General features: G+C 38.3%; 1 protein-coding gene across 5 annotated transcripts in view; it reads right to left on the bottom strand.

The window, feature by feature from the left end:
- Positions 1-24,239, bottom strand: part of NSF (N-ethylmaleimide sensitive factor, vesicle fusing ATPase) — a 146,608-nt gene that overhangs the window by 66,421 nt on the left and 55,948 nt on the right. For all 5 annotated transcript variants that reach the window (XM_043465965.1, XM_043465978.1, XM_043465958.1 and 2 more), the window contains exon 9: positions 6,891-7,090. In XM_043465965.1, the coding sequence (XP_043321900.1) occupies positions 6,891-7,090 (200 nt within the window). The remainder of the gene's footprint in view (positions 1-6,890; positions 7,091-24,239) is intronic.

The following is a 24,239-nucleotide window of genomic DNA, read 5'->3' as shown; positions in this document are numbered from 1 at the left end:
ATTCTGATACATGTCATTTTGTGCATAAGTGCAAGAGTATTTCTCTAGGGTAGCTGTCCTGAAGTAGAGCACTCATGGGTCATGGGGTTTGTGCATCTTCATTGTTATAAGATGCTGTCAAATTAATCTACAAGCTATTACCCACTGTATATCTAATTTATACTATGACTAGTAATGTATATGAAGTCCTGTTTCTCTACAACCTCATCAACTTTTGGCATTATTAGCCTTTGTAAATTTTATCAGGTTGTTAATAAGGTGATTTTTCTTTAATTATGCTCTTTCCTGAGCATTGTTTCATTTCCTTATCTTCAGCTGGGTTCTTCCTCTGAGAAATTGCCGTTTCATATCCTCTGCCAGTTTTTTTAAATTGTGGTGTTTGTCTTTTTCTTACTTCTTACATAGGAGTTATTACAGAGAATTCATCATAGAAGATGCCAATTCTTTGTGGATTATATGGACTTTAAATATCTTCTCTAGTTTGAGACATCTGTATTTAGTGTAATTTGACAAGGAATTTTCTTTATATTAATGTAACCAAATTAACATTTTTCCTATGTCTTTGATTTCCCTATATTAAAGAAACTCATTCCTAGCCTCAATTCCTAAAGCTTTTCCCTATTTTTCTTCTAAAACTTTTCTTTTGAAAGTTTTGTTTTTTTGCAAATCCATTTTGTAATTTTGTATGAAGTGAGTTAAGGACTACACTTTATCTTTTTCCAGAAAGACAATGATCTCAGTTCCATTTATGGAACAGCAGATTATTTCCCCTCTGATTTGTACTGCCACTTTTCACATAATAAGTTCTTCCTTTGTTCCTCAGTTTCTTTGGTCTGTTTTTACATGCATATATAAAACTGTTTCAATTACTGGGCTTCCCTGGTAGCTCAGTGGGAGAGAATCCACCTGTCAATGCAGGATACACGGTTCAATCTCTGGTCCAGGAAGATCCCACATGCTGTGGAGGAACTAAGCCTGTGCATCACAACTACTGAGTCCGTGCTCGAGGGCCCAGGAATTGCAACTACTGAAGCGTGCAGGCCTAGAGCCCATGCTCCACAACTAGAGAAGCCACTGCAATGAGAAGTCCATGCACTGCAACTAGAGAAAAGCCTTGGAAGCAACAAAGACCCAGCATAGCCCTCCCCAGAAAGAAAAATGTAGGGAAAAAAATGGTTTCAATTACTACAGCTTTCCAGTAAGTTTTGATACCTGAACAAGTAAGTTTTCATTATTCTTCAAAATTTCCATGACACTTCAAGCATCCAAATAAAAAAGTTGTTAAATTCCAAAAAATTCATGTTACACTTGATTGGAAAAGCACTAAACTTACAGGTTAATATGGGCAGAACTGTCATTTTTATGATGTTAGGATTCCCATATGAACATGTTCTATCTTACCATTTATTAGCTCTTAAAAATTCAAAACTGCTTATAATTTTCTCCTTTATTTTTCCTGTTAAGATTTAACCCTAGTTACCTTACCATTCTGACTGCTGTTGTAAGTTAAATCTTTTTTTAAAGTTATATTTTCAGGGTCTTCACACTTTGAGTCATGTTATTCCCTTCCTGCTTGTAAAGTATTTGAGTATTTATTTACTCCTTCCTCAGCTCCCCCTCATGCCTTGAAAAGCTTGAGAACTACATACAATTTTCACATAAACATATGACTTAAGTTTTATGTTAATTAACATTAGCATCTTCTTCCCAAATAATACAAGGATCTTATATGAATTCAACCTACTTACCACGTGGTTTGTTCCGCATTTTAGTTCTACACTTAAAATATATATGTACTGATAATCATTATCATTTTGTACAGTGAAAGCTTATTAAATTTACCTCTTTTAAACCTTTTTATTATGAAATAAGGCATACCCAGAGTGAAAGTTCCCCAAACGTGTATGTATGTCTGAAGGAATTGTCACAAAGTGAGCAGCCATTAAACTTAACAGGAACTAGAACAGTGCCAGCGTCCTGGCAGTGTCTCCTTACCACCATTCCCCAACACCCCTCACCCATCATGCCTCAAAGGCACCACAATCTGATTTTTATGGTAACTATTTCTTTCCTTTATAGTTTTACCAACTAAGGAACATGTACAATTAAACACTGTACTTTAGTGTAGCTTTATATAAATGAAATCATACAGCACAGATGATCCTTTCTTATCTGGTTTCTTTTGCTCAACATTCATTTGTGAGATCTACAACTATGAATAGCTATGTGTACAGCCAGGCTTCCCTGGTAGCTCAGCTGGTAAAGAATCCGCCTGCAAAGCAGGAGACCCTGGTTCAATTCCTGGGTTGGGAAGATCCACTGGAGAAGGGACAGGCTACCCACTCCAGCCTTCTTGGGTCTCCCTGGTTGGCTGAGCTGGTAAAGAATCCGCAGTGCGGGAGACCTGGGATTGATCTCTGGATCGAGACGATACCTGGAGAAGGGAATGGCTATACCCACTCCAGTATTCTGGCCTGGAGAATTCCATGGACTATATAGTCCATAGGTTGCCATAGTCTGTTTACTTTCATTATAATACAGTAATTTATTGCATATTTATATGACTGAATTCTAGGTTGACAAGTTACTCTCTTAAAAAAAAGGCATTTAACTGAATTCTGATTTTCATCGTTTCTGTTGAGAAGACAAAGTGTGAAAGTGAAAGTCACTCAGTCATGTCCGACTCTTGGCAATCCCATGGACTATACAGTCCATGGAATTCTCCAGGCCAGAACACTACAGTGGTAGCCATTCTCCAGGGGATTGTCCCAACCCAGGAATGGAACCCAGGTCTCCTGCATTGCAGGCAGGTTCTTTACCAGCTAAGTCACTGAGACGACAAACTGCCAGCTATTTGTGCTTATTGAAAATTCACTTTTTTCCTCTAGCTGCTTTTAAGATTTCTCTTTTTTTGTTGTTGTTTTAAGCTGTTTAATAATGATCATCTATACATGCAGAATTCTTTGGTATTTCTCTTGCTTGAGGTTCATATTACTTCTGGAATCCATGGACTGATGTTCTTCATCAGTTTTAGAAAATTCTAAACCTCTTTTTCTTTAAATACTGCTTTTGCCCTATTCTCTTTCTCCTGACTTTTTGGAAATTTAAATATGTGCACTAGACCTTCTCATGGTTTTATCTCTATTGCCTTTCATCCTTTGTTTCTGGTTATTTTTGTTTAACATCTTTCAGTTCACTAATTCTCTCTTTGGATGTGTCTAATCTGTTGCTTCAATGTGAGTTAATTTACTGACTTTCTCATTCCCAGAATTTCCACTTGATTTTTTTTTTTTAACATTTTCCAATGCACTGCCAAAATTTTCAATCTTTTTTCTCTCTGAACATGATAAGTATACTTATTTTACAATACTATATATGAGAATTCCAATATCTGGAGGCCCAATTTCTATCATCTTCTGTTTTTCTTTGTGTGTGTTTATGTCTTTGTGTATCTGACTCCTTTTGATTATAAGCCAGGCACTGCATTTGCAAACTACAGAAGCAGTTTATGACCCTGCATGACACTATCTTCCTCCAGGAAGGATGTACAATTCTGCCAAATGCTGGGATCTCACTAGTGGTTCAGGAACCCTCAGCCTAGTTTTAGAGAATGACACAATTCAAAGCTTGTCTGTAGCCTCTATAAGAACATGTCTACTTCTGGTTAACATCTGCTCCTATGGTGTAGCCTTTCATGGTCCCAACTCAAAAGTGAGCAGGTTCATCAGGAGTCCCCTCTTTGTGGGCCACAGGCTCTAATCTCTTTCCCCCTTACATTCACTCACTAGCCAGTCAAAAGGGTTACAGAGCTGTTTATCAGCTCTCTCCAGAATTGGCTAATTTCTCCAGAGGAACAGTGACCCCATACACTGGGACCTTTTCCCCCTGGGCCTCCATTCTCCCCATAGATCTTGTAAGCTCTTGATGTCTCCAAGCAAAAAAATAAATAAATAAAATTTTCGTTGAGCCTTTCTGGTAGTCTTCAGTGGCAGGCACCATTTAAATTACCTAATCTACAACTACTAGAAGTTAAAGTTCCAAATTTTATCTACATTTTGACCAATTTCATTGCTCACCATTGTTTCTAGTTACCCAATCCACTCCTTCTGGGTTCAATATTCTTCAGTCTCAAGTACATCCTGCTTCACATTCTTCCAACAAGCTTCTGTGACTTGTTGGAAGCTTCTAATAGTTAATTCTATTAGACTTTATCTGAAAAAACACCTTCATTTTATCTTACTCCTGAATGAGAATTAAGCTGGGTATAAAATTTTAAGTCGACAGTTATTTTCACTTAGCTCTGTGAAGGTATCTTTCCACTGTTTTCTGATCTCTCTTGCTATTGTTAAAAACTTTACTGTCAACATAATGGATATCTCTTTGGATGTCATCATCATTTCTTCATTGCTAATACTAAGACATTTCTCTTTTTTCTTTGGCATTCTCCAGTTTCACTACAATGCATCTACATATAAGTTAATTTTTGAACTTATTCAAAATTTTGAACTCATGGTGCTACATGAATCTAAGTATTTATAAATCTAAGTTTTAAAAAATCAATTCTAGAACATTTTCAGCCATTCTATTTTTGAATATTGCCTCTATACTATTGAATTTGGGTTTCTTATTTTAATTCTGTTATCTCAATTTCTCTTTCATACTTTCCATCTCTGTATCTCTCTGTGCCACATTCTGGGTGATAAAATGGCAACCCTCTCCAGTACTCTTGCCTGGAAAATCTCATGGATGGAGGAGCATGGTAGGCTACAGTCCATGGGGTTGCAAAGAGTTGGACACGACTGAACAACTTCACTTCACTTCATTCTTCTGTTCATCACTTCTCTCTTCAGCTGAAGCTACTGTTTATGCTGAACCTAGTTGGTGAGTTTTAAATTTTGAGATGATGTTTCTATTTATTGGAGATATTTTAGCTTCCCCTGTGAGAAGCTCCTGTGGCCTGGGTTTGGTGGAGGACCCTTTGGGGTGTTCTTTTATCTAACAACTCTATGTGGGATCATTAATCCAGGATTCATTTTAAAATTAACTTCCCAATTTGGGGACCTCAAAGTACATTGGTGGTGTGCATGTGTGTGTCTTTTCTCCCCAATTCCTAAGCATGAGCCAAAGACCCATGGTTTAGAATTTCCATGTGAGATTCCTTAGTTTCCACTCTAGAACCCAGGCAAATAGTTGAACAATTCTGTCATTTCTCTGTGTTGGTAGGGAAATAATTTCTACTCATTTTTCTTCACTGATGATACAGTCACTTTGGAGGTTCCAGTTCCTAGTCCTCATCTTAAGTAAGTTCAAGGGCTCATTTTATGCCCCCTTGTTGTTCAGTCTCCCATTCATGTCTAACTCTTTGCAACCCATGAACTGCAGGATGCCAGGCCTCACTGTCCTTCACCATCTCCCAAAGTTTGCCCAAGTTCATGTCCAATGTACCAGTGATGCCATCCAACCATTTCATCCTCTGACACCCTCATCTTCTGCCTTCAATATTTTCCAGCGCCAGGGAGTTTTCCAGTGAGTCAGTTAGTGGATGCTAAAACCCAAAGGCACACATTACCAGAACCAAAAAAGGAAGCTCATTATCTTTAGCACTTTAATTTTCAGTTTTCTTTTAATTTCTGAAGACATTTCTATCCTGAGAGCTCAACTGTTCTTCTGAAAATATTTTACCCAGCATTTGAAGATTTTTGTGTTTTCATGCTTCCTAGTCTACTGTATTTCCAGAACCAGAAATCTCATGACATTGTTTTTAAACTTTTCTTTAATGAAACAAATATGCAAATACTAGCATATTAGTCAAGGTTTTCCAGAAACAGAATCAATAGATCTAGAGATGTGTTCTATCTATTCTACTGGTACTTTAAAAAATATATTTATTCTAGACCTAGATTGAGATCTTTTTACCTATCTAGAGATTAATTATAAGGAACTTGTTAACAGAATCATGGGAACTGACAAGTCTTACTATCTGCACTGGGTGAGCTGGAGACACAAGAGAGCCAATGGTGTGGCTTTCTCATCCAAAGGCCTGCAAGCTCGAGAGCCAGGAAGAGAGGGTGTTTCAGTTTTGAGTCTGAAGGCAGAAAAAAACTGATGTCTCAGCACAGGGCAGTCAGGCAGAAGGAAATTCCCTCTTACTCAAGTGAGGGTAAGACTTTTTGTTCTTTTCAGGTCTTCAACTGATGGCATATTAGCAAGGACAACTGCTTTACTCAGTCTACAGATTCAAACGGTAAACACAACCCAACCAAAACAATGTTTAACTGATGTCTGGCACCCTAATGCCCAGAAAACTAACACAAAATTAGCCATCCCAATTAGTAAACTCTGGTTTGATTTTTAGTTAATTTTATTATTTTTTTCTAAGACCCAAATCAAATTCTCCTTTGTGAAATCAAATCACAAATTCACATTTGTGAATCAAATTTTCCTTTTCTAACAGCTTATACCAGTCACTCTATAGCTGGGTTGGGTCAGTGGTAACTAAACTAGCTTTCTGCACATGAACCTTACACATACATAATTCTATAAGTCTCTTTTTGGACTTAACTTCTCTCTTTTATGATAAATGAGTTCAAGACTCTAGAAGTAATGTGGAAGAAAAGTGTCACTTAAAAAGATATTCATGGTATGTTTTTATAAAACTTTTGGCTTATATCACCATCCATCTTTGTATTCAGAATATGTGGATACTGACATCTGCTCACAGCATGTAAATCTCCCAAAATCCCAGTTCAGTGACATAACTCAGTTGTAAATAAATTTTACTAGCAATTTCTTCAAACTATAAATTATGGCAGCACGTTTTCCACCAGAACTTTGGGTTTCAATCGTCATATAAATGACAACAAACTTTTACTAAATTATATTAGCATTACCCTCCTTTGCTCCTCTTCAGCATCAGCAAAGAGTTTACGAATGTTAGCCTCTGACTCTCCCACATATTTGTTGAGAATTTCCGGCCCGTTGACCACTTTAGGCTCTCTTGCATTCAACATTTTGCCAATCTGTCGAGCCAATAGTGTCTTACCGCAACCTGGAGGCCCATATAACAGGATGCCTTTAACATGTTTGCAGCCTAAAAGGAAAAGAGAACAGTCTTACATCAGCTAAGTAAGACATCAAAATTTCCTTTCTTCATATGCATGTTAGGAAAAATACAGCAATTGCATTAACATATATTAATATCCAGGTGCTATAAACAGAATAAGAATGAACTGAAGCTCTTTTTAAAATAGAATATTCCACAAAAAATTCCTACACCAGTACCAATAGTTGAGGGGGAAAGCTGCCAATTAAAGGTCTTTGGAAAAGTATATTTGAACTATGACTTAGTTTAGAACAAATACTTTTAACTGTGAAAATATCTCTTTGACTTAAATACCTAATTAGGAACTATTACTTCTTTTTCATTATCCTTTACTTTAAAGCTAGCAGGGGAAAAGAGAGATCTGTTTTCAGGCAAACTTAACTCAACACAAATCTATTATGATACAATAGCTATGGAAACTATATCTTAGTCATAGAAATTACAGGTCTACCTGTCAATACAAGTACTGGAAGAAAGGGCAGACATGTCTGAGTTGGGTGGGGACTAAGCAATCCACAGGATCCAGATGGATGTTACAGACTTTGTGCATAAAGGTGAATGCCCTATTTCACAGGACTATGCCAAGTGAGAAACCTGCTTTCCCAGAGCCACCAAGAAGAAAATGAAGCTTCCAAAGAACAGTATTCAATTCTTTTCGAGGCAACCATTGTTAAATGTCTTAAAGGTATCATTAACAACAAAAAATAGCAAGACTGAATGACTTAAGACTCCCCAGGATTTCTTGCACTCACTCTATGCAAGCATTTACTCCATTTCTGAAGATTAAAAGGACCTTTGGTTTCTGTTTACTCCCTCTAGGAATTCTCACCTATCTTGCAGTTTCACACTTAAGATACTTGACTCATATCTTATGAGTTTCTTTATACTACACCAAAAAAGCACTCTGTGAAATAATAAATTCTTAGATTTCAAGTGTTACACTCAAAACTACAGGTAAACAGGAAATTTTCTGGAAATGGAATATAGTAAGTTTTTATGGAAAATGTCCTCATTTGGAATGAAACCTTAAAAAATTATTCTTCAAGAAAATTATGACAATACATTTAATGACTCACATAAAGAAAACCACAAGATTCAACCAACTCTAACTAGAAATTTTAGATTCTAAGGAGGAAGATACTTGGTGTTGCCTGTATGGCCATTATCTTTATTTCAAAAAGAGACTCCCTTTTAAATCCTTGAAAGTGATGAGATCTATGCTTATGGTTAGACTTGTAGAGACAAGGGCAACTTGGTGGAAACTTTTGAAGGCTTAGATTCTTAACCTTCTCATCAAGAGTAAGTTCATGTTCCAAGAACTGTAGCCTATAAAATGTCTTTGCCCTTGTCCCACCCTTGGGGGCATAAGGGGTAAGGAGATAAGGGGATAAACCTTGAGCTTCTCTTAGAGGCCACCACCACCAGGCACCTTCAGGATCCAATCTACTGGGACACAACTGAAGTGAACTCTGGAAATTCAGTTCAGTTCAGTCGCTCAGTCATGTCTAACTCATTGCGACTGCAACATTCCAGGTCTCCCTGTCCATCACCAACTCCCAGAATTTACTCAAACTCAACGTCCACTGAGTCGGTGTTGCCATCCAACCATTTCATCCTCTGCTGTCCCCTTCTCCCACCTTCAATCTTTCCCAGCATCAGGGACTTTTCAAATGAGTCAGTTCTTCGCATCAGGTGGCCAAAGTACTGGAGTTTCAGTTTCAGCATCAGTCCTTCCAATGAATATTCAGGACTGATTTCCTTTAGGATGGACTGGTTGGATCTCCTTGCAGTTCAAGGGACCCTCAAGAGTCTTCTCCAACACCACAGTTCAAAAGCAACAATTCTTCAGCTTTTTTTTTTCCTCAGGTGCTCAGCTTTCTTTACAGTCCAACTCTCACATCCATACATGACTACTGGAAAAAACATAGCCTTGATTAGGCTGACCTTTGTTGGCAAAGTAATGTCTCTGCTTTTTAATAAGCTGTCTAGGTTGGTCATAACTTTTCTTCCAAGGAGCAAGCAGCTTTTAATTTCATGGCTGCAGTCACCATCTGCAGTGATTTTGGAGCCGCCCAAAATAAAGTCTATCACTGTTTCCACTGTTTTCCCATCTATTTGCCATAAAGTTGATAGGACCAGATGCCATGATCTTAGTTTTCTGAATGTTGAGCTTTAAGCCAACTTTTTCACTCTCCCCATTCACTTTCATCAAGAGGTTCTGTAGTTCTTTGCTTTCTGCCATAAGGGTGGTGACACCTGCATATCTGAGGTTATTGACATTTCTGCCAACAATCTTGATTCCAGCTTGTGCTTCATCCAGCCCAGCGTTTCTCATGATGTACTCTGCATATGTGAAATAAGCAGGGTGGCAATATACAGCTTGACGTACTCCTTTCCCTATTTGGAACCAGTCTGTTGTTCCATGTCCAGTTCTAACTGTTGCTTCCTGACCTGCATACAGATTTCTCAGGAGGCAGGTCAGATGGTCTGGTATTCCCATCTCTTTCAGAATTCCCCATAGTTTGTGGTGATCCAGTCAAAGGCTTTGGCATAGTCAATAAAGCAGAAGTAGATGTTTTTCTGGAACTCTCTTGCTTTTTCAGTGATCCAATAGATGTTGGCAATCTGATCTCTGGTTCCTCTGCCTTTTCTAAATCCAGGTTGAACATCTGGAAGTTCACGGTTCACCTACTGTTGAAGCCTGGCTTGGAGAATTTTGAACATTACTTTACTAGCATGTGAGATGAGTGCAATTGTGTGGCAGTTTGAGCATTCTTTGGCATTGTCTTTCTTTGCGAACTCTGGAAACTGGCTCATAATCTTCCACTCCAAGCCAACTGCTACTGTTTGACTTAAAACTGTTTGTAAGAAACCATAGCAGAGGAAAGTAGAGGTGGTGGGAATGAAACAGGCACAAGGGGAGAAGAGCCAGAAAGGAGAAAATGAAGACATGCTTAACACCTACAAAGTACCAAACCTTAGCCCCATCTCCAGTCTCTTAACCTTCTCCAAGTTTCTCAACTTCCTCCTAACCACACCTCCTTCCAGTTAAGCCATATACTCTTTCAAGGACTCTTGCCTCCTCAGCATTCTTGTATTTCTGTTACACCTACCCCAGGAGCCCTGAACACAATATGACTTTATTGCACCTAAACATTGGCCACAGAGCAAGACCGGAGAAAATCGCATCACTGTGCTGACTGATGTCCTAAGAGCTCCGTGCTATCTGACCTCAGCTCTACTCTCCCTGCTTCCTCCGTACTGCATGCCACCCCTCACTCGATTCTGTTCATCTCCCCTTCTCCTTAGGAATTACCCAGATCGTCACTGCTCTCTTCTCAAGTGCTACCCATGCCATTAATTCCTAGAGATGATTTAGATTTCTACTTTGCATATTAAAAAAAAAAAACCTATCAACTATGAATTCTGCTTAGCTCCCTGCTTCCTCTTCGTTTTTTTTTTTAACACTGAAAATTTATTATCTAACAGTTCTTTAAGTCAGAAGTTTGAGTGGATTTGGGTAGCTCAGATCCATTTTTCATAAGACTGAAATCAAGGTGTGAGGCAGTGGGGTTTTGGGTAGAATCAGTTTCCAAGTATATGCAGGATGTTGATAGATTCCATTTTCTTGGGACTGTAAGACTGCGATTCCTGTTTCTTTGCAGGGTGTGAGCTGGGGGTTCATCTTTTCTCCCAGAGCTGCCTATTTTCTTTTGATACTTTCCATGTGGTCTCCCTCCAGTAAGTGACTGAGTTTCTCTTATGCTTCAGATCTCTTGAGTTTCTTTTTCTGACACATTTCTCTCTTCTGCCTTCCTCTTCTGCTTTAAGCTACCTTCTGTGATTATGTTAGGCCCACCCAGATAATTCAGGTTAACCTATCTTTTGACAAGGTTATTAGTAACCTTAATTACATATCCAGACTCTCTTTGCATCCCTGCTTCTTTATCTACAGATTTATCTGCAGACATCTCCATTCTCAACTTCAGCAACTGTTCTAAGAGGAGGAGTTTCCTCTTCTCCAAGGTTTAAATTGCAATTATTTGTCTTTATACTTTCTTCTCTACTAGACTGTGAACTATTCAAGGCAGGTGCTGTCTCATTAATTCTGAATTGCAAACACTCAGCATTAATATCTAGCACATAATATATACTCAATAAATAGCTGAACAAGTAAATTGTTGACATCTTTCCTACAAAACTCAGAGAAAATGGGGGCAGGAAGATGATTTTTTTAAAAAATTATTTGAAGCTCTTATTTGAAAGTATTTATTTTGTATTTGAAGCTCTCCATTAAAGTATTTACTTTCATGGCTAAGATAATTTAAATACCTAAAAAAATGCCTTTGGAAACACTGGGACTTTACAAATTTGGCCAAACTACATAATATCTAAGTACTAGATTTTTAACTCTGTAACTCTGTTTTTGTATGTTGGAAATGCTCAATTTAATATGTTTTGAATTAAATTAACTCAGATGTTATAAAATGAATAACCCACAAAATATTACCATGAAATTTGAAAGAAAGAGATAAAACCCACATCCATGGAACTTATATATAATCTATAATACAGATCTGTGAAATTACAGAATCTGTTCAATATAACATGAATAGGACTGTCATAAAAGCTCTAATCTGCATTAGAACCATCCTTCTTTTAGGATGCCAAGAAAACACATAAAAAAATATACACTTATATGTGAAGATTTTAAAAAATCCACTTCCACAAAGGAAGCAGTTACTTGAATAAGCAGTGGAAATGGGACTTTGTTATTACTATTATTATCATAGCCTTTTCGACTTATTAAATAAGCATTGGTCTCTAATTTTAAGTGAGTCATAAAAACTCTTCATAAGTAATTCCATTCAACAAAAGTGTATTAAGCTCCTGTTTGGACTAGGCACGAAACGAGGTGTTTGGGATACACAAACATGAAAAAGGCAGTCCATGCCTGCAGGGCATTTCTGATTTAGTAGGAAAGACAGAAATAAGAATAAGTTATCTACAATAGGACACTATCAGAGATGTGCATGAAATGTTTTTGGAACCTAGCCAAGAGAGACCGATCTTGCCAGGGTGATGGCAGAAAATTAGGGATGGACACGGGGGAAGGGATAACACACAGTCTGGGCCTTGGAGGATGGCTTGAGGTTACTAGTTGGGCAAAGGAAGGGAAATGGCAGCGTAAAGACAGAGATGAGCATCAGATTAGGCACGGCGGCCTAGACCTAGAAGCTGTCCTCTCAAGACAGCCAGTAACCCCTTCCGTGGCTGGGAGCCTTGGAGTGGAGTGCCTGAGTACCGGGCTGACAGGTTCCCAACTAAGACAGGCCTCAACACCATGCCAGGAGTTTTTGTTTTACAAAAACCCAGAGGTTTCTAATCAGGGAGGCTATATAATAAGATGTGTGTTTAAAAACTAACTCTGGTGGTAGAGTAGAGGAAGGACTGGAGAACAAAGATCAGAGGGTGGGAGTCTAGTTGGAGGAATGTTCTTAACCTTTTTCTGGGGACACTGCCTCACTGTCTGGCTTTGGGTTTTTTGCCAATTAAGCCTTCCTATCCCTCCAAGTCCTTTGGAAGCACATGAACAATTGGGTCGAGAGGCCTCAGAAGGCTGCCTCCCTACTGATGCCCCAGCTTTCCCCTGAGCTTCTCCAGAACATGAAGGCCTAGCACTGATGCTGGGAGCCTCTGATCTCTGACCGCTAGACTCTCTGACTGCCAAGCTGTACTGATTGCTGTTACTTTTTTTTCCCTTTATGTCTCACATGCCCCCTCACTACTCAGAGATCAGTTTCCTGAGTTAGGGAACTACATAGCAAAGGGCAGGCACAGAGGAAGGAGAAATCAGTGGAACTGACTTGTTTAAAATGTCATGTTCTCTCATTCTATCCCTTACTTTTTTTCCCATGGAATAGACTAGTGGACCTCCCTAGAAAAATGCTCATGTACAAAAATTTGTATGCAGTTTTGAGAAGATTCTTAGATCCTCTGAGGTCCAGGCATGGAATTCAAATTAAAAATCCCTGAGTACTACTGAAGTAATCCAGACAAGAGACCAGAAATGGAAAAAAGCAATAATTGTAAGAAATAGTAGTAGGAAAAGAACAGAAGATAGGGGAGGTATTCATCAGAACTCAAGAGACCAACTGAAAATAAAAGAGGAGGAGTCAAGGATGACCCAAAGGCATCTAGCCTGGGCATATAAGAAAAATGATCATCATCTCAGAAAATAACCAAGAAGTTAGCAATAGGAAATCATAACTTAGTTTTGGGCTATAAGGCATTTGAGATTCAGGCAGTAATGCCCATTAAAAAAGACTTGTTGAAAGCTTAGAAAAGATATCAGAACTCCTGGTTCAGTATTTTTGAATGTTTGCTCTGGGCACATGAAAAGCCTCCAAAAGCTTTAAGCAGAGGAATGTGACAGAGGGACAAACGCTCCGGAGACAGAGGATGAGGCCTGGAAAGAGAACATGTGATGTAAAAATCAGGAGGTTCACGCTGATCTAGGTCAGATCATTTGGGGTTGAGGTAGGAGAAGGAAGCCAAGTAGTATAGGCAGGAACAGACAAGAGATAACACTTTCCGGAACTCTGGCAACCTAGAGGGGGGATTTAAGGAGAGGTGCAAGGAAACTTCTTCTGAGACTAGTGAAGTAAAGAGAAGAGGAAGTGAGCTGAGGTTATGCCTGCTGGGTTTTGTTTATCACCTGAAGTAGGCGCTGAGGTCATCTAAAGAATGCAGGATGAGGAGATGACACTGGTAAACATGTGAAAAGTTTGGAAAGAACGTGAGAAACTGAGGAAATATGTGAGGAAGTGGGCTTGAGCAGACAGATGCCACTGGGTAAGTGAACTCAGCATAGGAAATTCAGGTCACTTAGGAATTCTCCTTTTCGTTGCAATTATATAAGCAACTTACAGTGTGAGGTAAGGTGTAGGTTCTTACTCAATTCTGTAAATATAAATTTTATTAAGGCTGGTATAAGAATCTTGACTTTTTGGGTTTTAACCACTGTTTTTTCCAAAATTGACTCTTAAACGTCAGCATTGCAGGGTAAATAAAACTACCACAAAAAAACCCAAACTACCCCCAAATCCAAAACTACCACATGGCCTGTTCTCACCATTCTCCCTCTATTTTCCACAAAGTTTGAAGCTTTAATTTTATTTTTAAGCCATTTGCATCTTTTCTCCTTCCTCCATAATTTATGGACTAATAGTATAACCAAAAATAGTGCCAAAGCATTTCTTCTCTTCATTTCCTGAGTTGTTAATTAACTGCTTGTTTTAATAACTGCTTCGGTTAATCTCTTCCTAAAAACCCCTGATTTGTACCTGGAGGAGGCACAAGCATAACACTCCTGGTTGCAGTAACATGAAGGAAGGTGGTGGTGAAAACCACAATTCAAAGTGGCCAAAACTGGCTTTATATATTTGGTTTTGGAATTTAAGTTGCTAATTATACCTGAATATAGGAGTAAATGAAGTTTTGGGATCACGTTCTTTGAGTCATTCAACAAGTGTTATATTAAGATGAGGTTGTTCTCTTCTGATTATTTCTCTTTCCTCAGTGAAATCAGCTGCTGGGGAGGATGGAATGAGGCAAGAGGTAATGCTGGATATTTGAGCAGAATGGAGAGGAACTAGTCCTCTCAGAGAGGCAGGAAGGAAACTGACATGACTAAGGAAAACATCCCTTCTAGGCCTCTTAGCTAAGATCAGGTGTAGACTAAGGGGATATAGAAGCAACGCTAGGAAACACTGATTCCAAGATATATTGATGCTTGCTTGATATTTGGTTCTTAAATTTAAAGTGAGGTCAAACATCATGGTTTTGTGTTTTTCTGAAGCCATATTCAAGTCTGGGTACTGGTACAGAGTAGGCAGGTAGCTGAGAAACATCTGACACACGGAACATGAGGAACAAGGTTGTTGAGGGTGTGCCATAGGGGTAAAGGGCTTCTGCAACGGCTCAGCGGGTAAAGAATCCACTTGCAAATGCAGGAGACACAGGAGATGTGGGTTCAGTCCCTGGGTCAGGAAGATTCCCTGGGGAAGGAAATGGCAACCCACTCCAGTATTGTTCCCTGGAAAATCCAACAGACAGAGGAACCTGGCGGGCTATAGTCCACGGGATTGCAGAGTTGGCTGCAACTGAGCACACACAGAGGAGGGTAAAGGTGGTAGACCATGGAATCTCAGCTGGGTAAAGATGACAAAAAGGCTGGGAAGTGACAGAGGAAATTAACTGGAAGTTCCCATGGGACTGAAACTCCTGGAGTAGGGGTGAGACATAGGCTAAAAGAAAGCAAGGAGAAAATGGGAGGTGGCTAGAGAGCAAGAGGCTTAAAACTGAGATCCTCAAAGTTGTGGTTATTAGTCATGGTGCAGGCTTGGGTATGACCGAAGTGAGTGAGTGAGATGGAGTCAAAGAAAAGTTAAATGGAGATGAGGACTCTGAAGAACTGTGAAGATAGACTGTCAGACAAATCACCAACAAGAATACTAAAGTCACCAGTGACACATAGATAAATAAAACAATCACACAATCAAGATTACATTTAGAGGAGCAAGTAAGCCAGACAACTTCTTTATCTGGCCCCCCATTCATTCTCCTCTAGCAGGGCTATTCCTGTTCTCTTCCATTTTGTTCTCCATATGTTAGGGACAATGAAAAGTATTAATGCCTATTATTGTAAAGTTAATGTCTATTACTGTCTATTATTTTACATCATTATGTAAAAGCTATTAATAAAGGTACAAATAATGTTAAATGCCAATGAAATAAATACAGCAAATGGTAATGCCATTGTTTACTAAGGATTTAAGCAAACATGACATTGGAAACTCACTATAAGACTATATTCTGTGAATAATTTAGTGTAAGGATTGTTTGTATCTCATTCTAGAGCTCTTGTCATAAGGAATTTTTAATGATTTGTTAGAATATGAACCACAAAGCTGAATTTTAATTATATTTCATAATGGATATTTGTCAAATGGATGAAAGTACAGCTTGTGGTCAGGCACCAGAGAGGTGAGGAATGATTGATTTAAGCGCATTAGGAAATAAATCATGTGAAAAATCTCTACAGAACATTAAAAATTACTCAGAGCCCCATTTTTCTGACCATTGATTCTCAGACTTAGATTTCTAAAGCTATTATAGCTAAACAACTTCTTTAAAAACAACAACAACAACTGGAGATAAGTGCTGTCATTGGGTTGCTTAGCTTTTATTTTGCAAGGTAAAGATTTCTTAAGCAAACAAAAATATCAAACCTGACATCTTCTATCACCACCATTTAATCTAAGAAAATATATTATACTATCAAAAGGTAGGATGGACATAATCTCAGAATAAAGAACAGTTTTTTGTATAAAATAAAGTCAAGAGTGGGGGCTCTGGAGTCAGCTTGTCTGGGTTCAAGTCCTGGTTCTTCCACTTACAACTGGAAATAATAATAGCAACTATCTCAGAATGTTATTATGAAGATTAAGGCACTTAGAAAGAGCTCATGCTGCTGCTGCTGCAGCTAAGTTGCTTCAGTCGTGTCCGACTCTGTGTGACCCCATAGACAGCAGCCCCAGGCTCCTCTGTCCCTGCGATTCTCCAGGCAAGAACACTGGAGAGGGTTGCCATTTCCTTCTCCAAGAAAGAGCTCATAAATTGGCTTAATTAATATTAGCTTATTTATTTTTTTTAATCACCTTGCTGTGCAGTAGTTATGAGATGCAACCAGACTGCCAACTGTTAGGTGAGAATTAAATCACTGTTAGGTGACTGTAAAGCCTGAAAATAAATGAAGATCTTGCTTGTGAAATTCTTTCTGAGACTAACTACTGTGACCATCTGGCCCCTTAAACACTTTATCTAAAACACAATTGTCACTGGGACGTTGCAAATTACAGGACTCATTCCACTGATGAACCTCAAAATCCAAATTAACACTGTAGTAAATGAGTTGAAACAGTAGTTTCACAAAGTTTTGCTAGTGTTCAGTAGGGCAGGATTCTCTGTAGCTTTAGCCTCTCTTTCCAGGTGGATTACTATCAGAGTCAATCCTCCCTGCTCCTCTTATGCCTTAAAGCAAGATTCAATTCATACCAACCTCTCAAGCCTTCCAACCTCATTTAGGGTCAATATGTAGCTCCATCCATAAAAACCAAGCTACCATGACTATCACTTTCACATGTATACACCTTTCTAACATCTCTCTCCCCAACCTGTTCTATTATAATAAGAATGTTTCTTCTTCAAAGTTCCCCTTATCACACCAACTGCACCGATTTACATAGTCCTTAGCTATCAGATATTAGAAAGCTGCCACTCCTCTCTTAGGGTAGCACACACCTCACTCTGTGGCACTCATCTGGGATGATCCAGTTCTATTAAGAGGAACTGGTGCTATTTCTGGGTATTTCACCCAAAAGGACACTTGCAATGCTAGATAACCACTGCCCATCCTTTGTCTCTTAGTTTGAGGTAGCTTAGTATGATATACACTTCTGATTCTAACTTTCACTCTTTTAGTTAAATTAGCAATTCTCCAACCATGTACAAATGCATAACACTGTTTGAGCCCCACGTATTGTTACTCAGTGATTACAATCATACAAACTTTGGTGGGGAGAACTTTAAGAGGCTTTAAGGTGTATGCTACAATTAGCATGGATGACTTTTGATCTAAAAGTCTAAATAGAGTAAGACCGTATCCATTATAATAGAGCTTATGTAGCCCCTCTGATGAAAATAATGCATGAAAATATGTGTAAGATATCTAATGTACTAATTATAATCTCTTTTCTTAAGATAGTTCAATGAAAAAGAATAGCTTGTTTCTACAATTAATAAACACTAACATTTGCTATTTATAATCTCTGAAATATTACCCATAAAAGTAAAAAAATCTGCATTTGTTAATCTCTTCAATTTTAAAAAGCAGTGAATTTTCTCTGTTTTCCTGAGATTGTAGCAGAAGCAAGCTGCACTGAGGAAAAATTGTCAGTCAACTTTTAGGTAACCAAAAGAAGAAAAAAAAATTAGGGCAAACACTAATTTTACACAAGAGTAAGCAGAATAAGAATAAATTAGGACTGATCTCTGTCAAATTAGCATCAGGATAAAGAGTGTTTATTTCATGGGGAAACACGATCCATAGAGAGAGAGAGAGACAGAGAGAAGTGTGAAGTCGGTTTGGTAATGTTTAGAGGGGAATCCCACATAACTTCCAGTTCAAATGCAGACAGATTTGCCATGTTTGCCAAAACAGGGAGGCTATCAACAGAATAGCGGCAAGTCAGGACATATTCACAAGTCTTGCAAGCCGCTCTGTGCAGTTGTGCAAACCAGATTTGAATGCTTATTTTTAAATCGTGCATGCACTTGCAGAAAACACAATCACAAATTAACGCTAATATTTAGTCTTTTATTTTAAAGTTTGCGCAATTCCAACTTCTCCTAGAATTACGAGAATTTTCTTAGTTCTGTTCAACTTATCCTTTCAGTATTACAATATGATTATTTATACTAAGAAACAGTTTTCAATTTTCTATCCACACAATAAGGACTTGGAGCATAACTTCCATCAATTCATAATATAGGAGGGCTTTTTGTTTGTTTCAAAGACTGTCAATCAGCCTCTAAAACAAGTCATCTACACTTGCTTAGCTGGGCACTTACCAAATCTTTAAGAAAAGGAAATAGTTAAGAATGGAAACACAACTTGGACCCCATTTAAGCAGTGAGATCTTTAATCATCCATTCTCTGGCTATCATTGTGTCTAGTAGAGACCCACTTTGCCCCCAACAGTTTAAAAATGCTGAGAGCACTTTGAGTTCCGTTATGATTAAGTGAAACGGGCCTGTGCCTTGAGCCCCAAGCAGTGCAGGATGCCTGACTGGTCTATATCCAAATTAGTCACCTGAGATTCAATACAGATCTTCTCACTAGATAGTCCACAACTAAAGATGGGGTGTGTGTAGCAACCCTCCAAACTAATCTCTGCTGACACCCCCACCCTTTTATGCTCCCTCAGAGGGAGTGGCCTGGTATTTCACAAATTCTTGATGACAAAGATCATGCTTCTACTATATAGCAGGTCCTGCCTTGCTGCCATTTGGCAGCATGTATCTTTATTAGTTTCAGAATTTTACAGCTTCTCCTGTCTTTTTTTCCCTCTGTCCCTCTGTTTTAAACCCATTCTACTTGCTGTCCTATAAGGCCTCTGCTTCTGACTAGCAATTACCTTGTTTTCTCTAGCAGACAACTTATTCTTTCTTCACTTATACCTGGACCTTCTACTGTATCAGTTCATGTTCTTCTGTTTCTCAGAAGTCACCTCCTTAATGCATGCCACCTGACTCTGATCACATCTAAGGCTGTTAACACTACTAAGCTCTGACCACATCTTTGGGCTCTATTCCTTAATATTTACAACGGTAGCAGCTGTCAAACTTTAACATGCACCAACCTCCTATGCATCTAAAAACGCAGATTTCCAAGCACTAATCCTAGAAATTTGAATTCATTAAGTCTGGAGTGGAGCTGGGGAAGTTATTTAACAAGCACTCTCTAGGTGATTTTAATGTGGGCCACAGGACACTTTGAGAAACATCATTCATAGTTATAAATGACACTACATTAAGCTGCTTTCTAAGAGCTCTTGGGTTTTTATTTAGTGTTAATGTCCTAAAGCTTCAATTAAATCATAAGCTAACAAGAATACTTTTTAAAAAAATTCCTTGACAAGTTGCAGCTATAGAAGAGCAAAGAGCTACTCTAACAAGATAAAAGTTATCAAGAATAAATTTAAGGGACTTCCCTGGTGGTCCAGTGGTTAAGACTCTGTGTTCCCACTGCAGCAGGCCTGGGTTCAGTTCTTGGTCAAGGAACTAAGGTCCCAAATGTGATGTGGCTTGGCCAAAAATTAAAAATAAAAAAGAATAAATGTAAGATTTCTATACTTGAGTACAGTAGGCTTATGGGAGATGACACGGTGGGAGGGACTTACTTAAAAGTAAATTCGGTATTAATCAAGATAGAATGTGGATGTCAAAAATGTTAACCCAATTTCAGCCTGCATTAAAAGAAGACTGATGCTTTGAACAAAGGACGAATGGTTCTTGTCTACTGTCAGACAGGGACCACACCTGCAATACTCCAAGTATTCCACTGATTTCTGAGTTTCACAACTTAAGGCAAATATAAACAGATATTAAAGTTCAGAGAAATGAGAAAAGAATGGTAGAGGGCTAAAAATCAGGTTATAAATGAATTTTCTAGAAGAACGAATCAAGCTGAAAGTTTTAGCTTAGGGAAAACATAAATATGAGGAGAGTTTCTGTCTGGACAGAACAGCTTTCTTCACACACCTAAAGGGCTTTCAGGGCGAAGCAGGGAACCCTTTTCTGTATAGTCTTAGGGGGCAAACTAGAGCTGGCAGCAGAAGCTACAAGAACCTACATTTCACCATGAGTTAGGGAAGACTCAATCAACAGTTATCCAAAAAATGGAAGGCAGTGTTCAGAGAGATTGAGTTTCCTGTCACTGAAGGAATTGAAGCTTAGCTTAAGGAACTTGGCAGAAGTTCCTCAGCAGAAATAGAGAGAAAATTTAAACAAATACAAGTATGTAAATTAAATGACTTTTAAGATCCCTTGCAATGCTGAGATTCTATAATGCTGAGATTCCTTTGATATTCTATGGTAGAACCAGCTAGTTCTGCAAAGACAATAACATTTGAAATAAATATTCCAGAATGGGAACAAAGAAGGAGACGGAAGGCTAGGAAGATGATAAAGAGGCTACTGCTGTAATTCATGTGAAATTTACTGAAAGTATGAAAAAGATAAGAGGAATGATCCACTCTCCTCCCCCCTAAAAAACAAAGCAGAAACAAAATTAAGAGTAGTCAATAATGGATTTGAGAAAATGCATGCACACATGAATACAGCCAACTGATCTCTGACAAAAATCAAAGGCAATACAGTGGAGCAAAAACAGTCTTTTCAAAAAATGGTGCCAGAACACCTAGACATCAACATGCAAAAAAAATAAAACCAACAAACTGGATCTAGACACAGACTTTACTCCCTTCACAAAAATTAAAGCAAAATCAATTACAGACCTAAATATAAAATGCAAAACTGTAAAACTCCTAGAAAATAACACAGGAAAAAACCTACATGACCTTGGGTATGGCAGTTACTTTTTAGATATAATACCAAAGGCATGATCCATGAGAGAAAGAACTGATAAGCTGGACTTCATGAAAATTAAAAACTTCTGCTCTGTTAAAGACAATGTCAAGAGGATGAGAACAAAAGCTACAGAATGGGAGAAAATATTTGCAAACGAACACATCTGATAAAGCATTATTATCCAAAATACACAAAGAACTCAAACCTCAACAATAAGAAAACAACCCAATTAAAAAATGGGCCACAGACCTTAACAGACATTTTACCAAATAAGATAAACAGATGGCAAATAAGCATATGAAAAGATGCTCTACATAATATGTCATCAGAGAAATGCAAATTAGAACAGTGAGATATCACTACATAGATATTAGAATGGCCAAAGCCCAGAAGACTGACAACGCCAAATACTGGTAAGGATGTGGAGCACTGGAATTCTCATTCATTGTTGGTGGGAATGCAAAATAGTTCGGGCACTTTGGAAAACAGTATGGTGGCTTCTTACAAACCTACTCTTTCCATCTGATCCAGCAATCACACTCCTTGGTATTTACCCAAAGGTGTTGAAAACTTATGTCTAAACTAAAACATACACGTGGATGTTCATAGGAGCTTTATTCATAACTGAAAAACTTGGAACCAACCACAATGTCCTTCAGTAGGTGAACACATAAATAAACTGTGGAACATCCAGCCAATGGAATATTATTTAGGACTAAAAAGAAATGAGGTATATCAAGTGACAAAAAGACATGGAGAAAGCATAAATGCATATTACTAATCAGAAAAAGCTACCATATGACAGTCTGAAAAAGACAAATCTATGCAGTCAGTGGAAAGATCAGTAGTTTCCAGGGAAGGGGGTGGCAGAGTATTTTTAGGGCAGTGAAAATACTCTGTATGATACCATAATGATGGATACACATCACTATATCAATACATTTGTTGAGACTCAGAGAACATGCAATACCAAGAGTAAAATGTAATGTGAACTCAGGACCTGTGTGATAGTGACGTGTCAAAGTAGGTTCATTAACCGTAACAACGGTACCGCTCTGGTGGAGAATGGTGATCGTGGGGAAGGCTGTGCACGGGTGGGAACAGGGAGTACACAGGATATCTCTGTGCTTTCCCCTCAATCTTCCTATGAGCCTAAAACAGCTCTAAAAAAAATCAATTAAAAAATGCATGCAAAGTACAAATGATATGGCCAAGAAGGGACACGGCCAATATCTAACATATACAGTCCCAGGTGGCGCTTGTGGTAAAGAACCCTCCTACCAAAGCAGGAGACGCAGCAGACCCAGGTTTGATCCTTGGGTCAGGAAGATCCTCTGGAGGAAGGCATGGCAACCCACTACAGTATTTTTGCCTGGAGAATCCCATGGACAGAGGAGCCTGATGGGCTACAATCCATGGTGTCGCAAAGAGTCAGACACAACTGAGTGACTAAACACACATCCAACATATATAAACAGCTTATACAACTCAACATTAAGAAAAACAAACAACTCAGTTGAAAAATGGGCAGAAGAACTGAATAGACATTTTTCCAAAGAGGAAATGCAGATGGCCAACAGGCACACGAAAAGATGCTCAACGATGCTAATCATCAGGGAAATACATATCAGAACCACAAACAGATATCACCTCACACCTGTCAGAACAACTATCATCAAAAAGAGCACAAATAACATGCTGGCAAAGATGTGAAGAAAAGGGAACCCTTGAACACTGTTAACAGTATGGTGGTTTCTCAAAAAAACGAAAAATAGAACTACCATATGACCTGACAACAACTCCACTCCTGGGTATATATCTGGGGAAAAAAAAAAAAGAAAACACTAATTTGAAAAGATACACATTCACAACGGAATGCTCCTCAGCCATAAAAAAGAACAAAATCTTGCCATTTGCAGCAACATGAATGGACTTGGAGGGCATCATGCTAAGGGAAATCAGACTGAGAAAGACAAATACTGTATGACATCACTTACAGACGGAATCTAAAAAATACAACTAGTGAATTTAACAAAAAAAGCAGCAGATTCATAAATATAGAGAACAAACTAGTTGTTACCAATAGGGAGGGAGGGGGTGGGAAATGTAGGAATGGGGGAGTGGGAGATACTAACTGCTGGGTATAAGACAGGCTCAAGAGGGTATTCTACAACATGGGGAATATAGTCAATATTTTGTAGTAACTGTAAATGGAAAGTAACCTTTAAAAATTGTATTTAAAAAGTAGAAAAAATAAAAATAATAAAAAGCATTGGGTTAGCCAGAAAGTTCCTCAGGGTTTTTCTGTACTATCTTATGGAAAAACTCAAATGAACTTTTTGGCTAATTGATAAAAAAAAAATTAAAAACCAAGCAAAGCAAAGGAAAAATGGAAGAAAACACGAGCCTAAGGACCTAGAAAATAAAGGTAACTGGAAGAAAGAACCATTTGCGGGGTGGGGAAAAAATGTTTAATAATGTAAGAAAGTTTTGAACATTTCAAGAATTCATTTCAGTAAAAATTCTAATGAGAGATGGTGAAAGTATCTGGAGATACAGTCATATACTACATCCAGTAAAGGTGGTCTAGATGCTTTGATAGAAGGAAACCAGTCTCCAGAAAATAGTGAAGCTTATTCTAGTGAATGGCGAGTGTGGCTTCACATTCAAGTTGTGAAATAAAGAACAAAAAAACCCAATAATAAACCAACTTATTTAAAATGCTGAGTCAAGAGGCCTAAAGAGCACCAGCCTGGGAGCAGGCAACCTACATCCTTGCCCCTTCTGTGATTCTATTAAATAAACTGTTTACCCTCCTGGGGCCCCAATGTCCTCATCTATGAAATGAGAATGACACGAGCTTTTAAAAAAACTTTTCTCAAACTTGTGTTCCTTGAAACATTAACAGTTACATCTTTATGTA

This window comes from Cervus canadensis, chromosome 1, assembly GCF_019320065.1.
Source record: "Cervus canadensis isolate Bull #8, Minnesota chromosome 1, ASM1932006v1, whole genome shotgun sequence".
Taxonomy (NCBI): Eukaryota; Metazoa; Chordata; class Mammalia; order Artiodactyla; family Cervidae; genus Cervus; species Cervus canadensis.
This window is presented reverse-complemented; position numbering and strand designations above follow the sequence as displayed.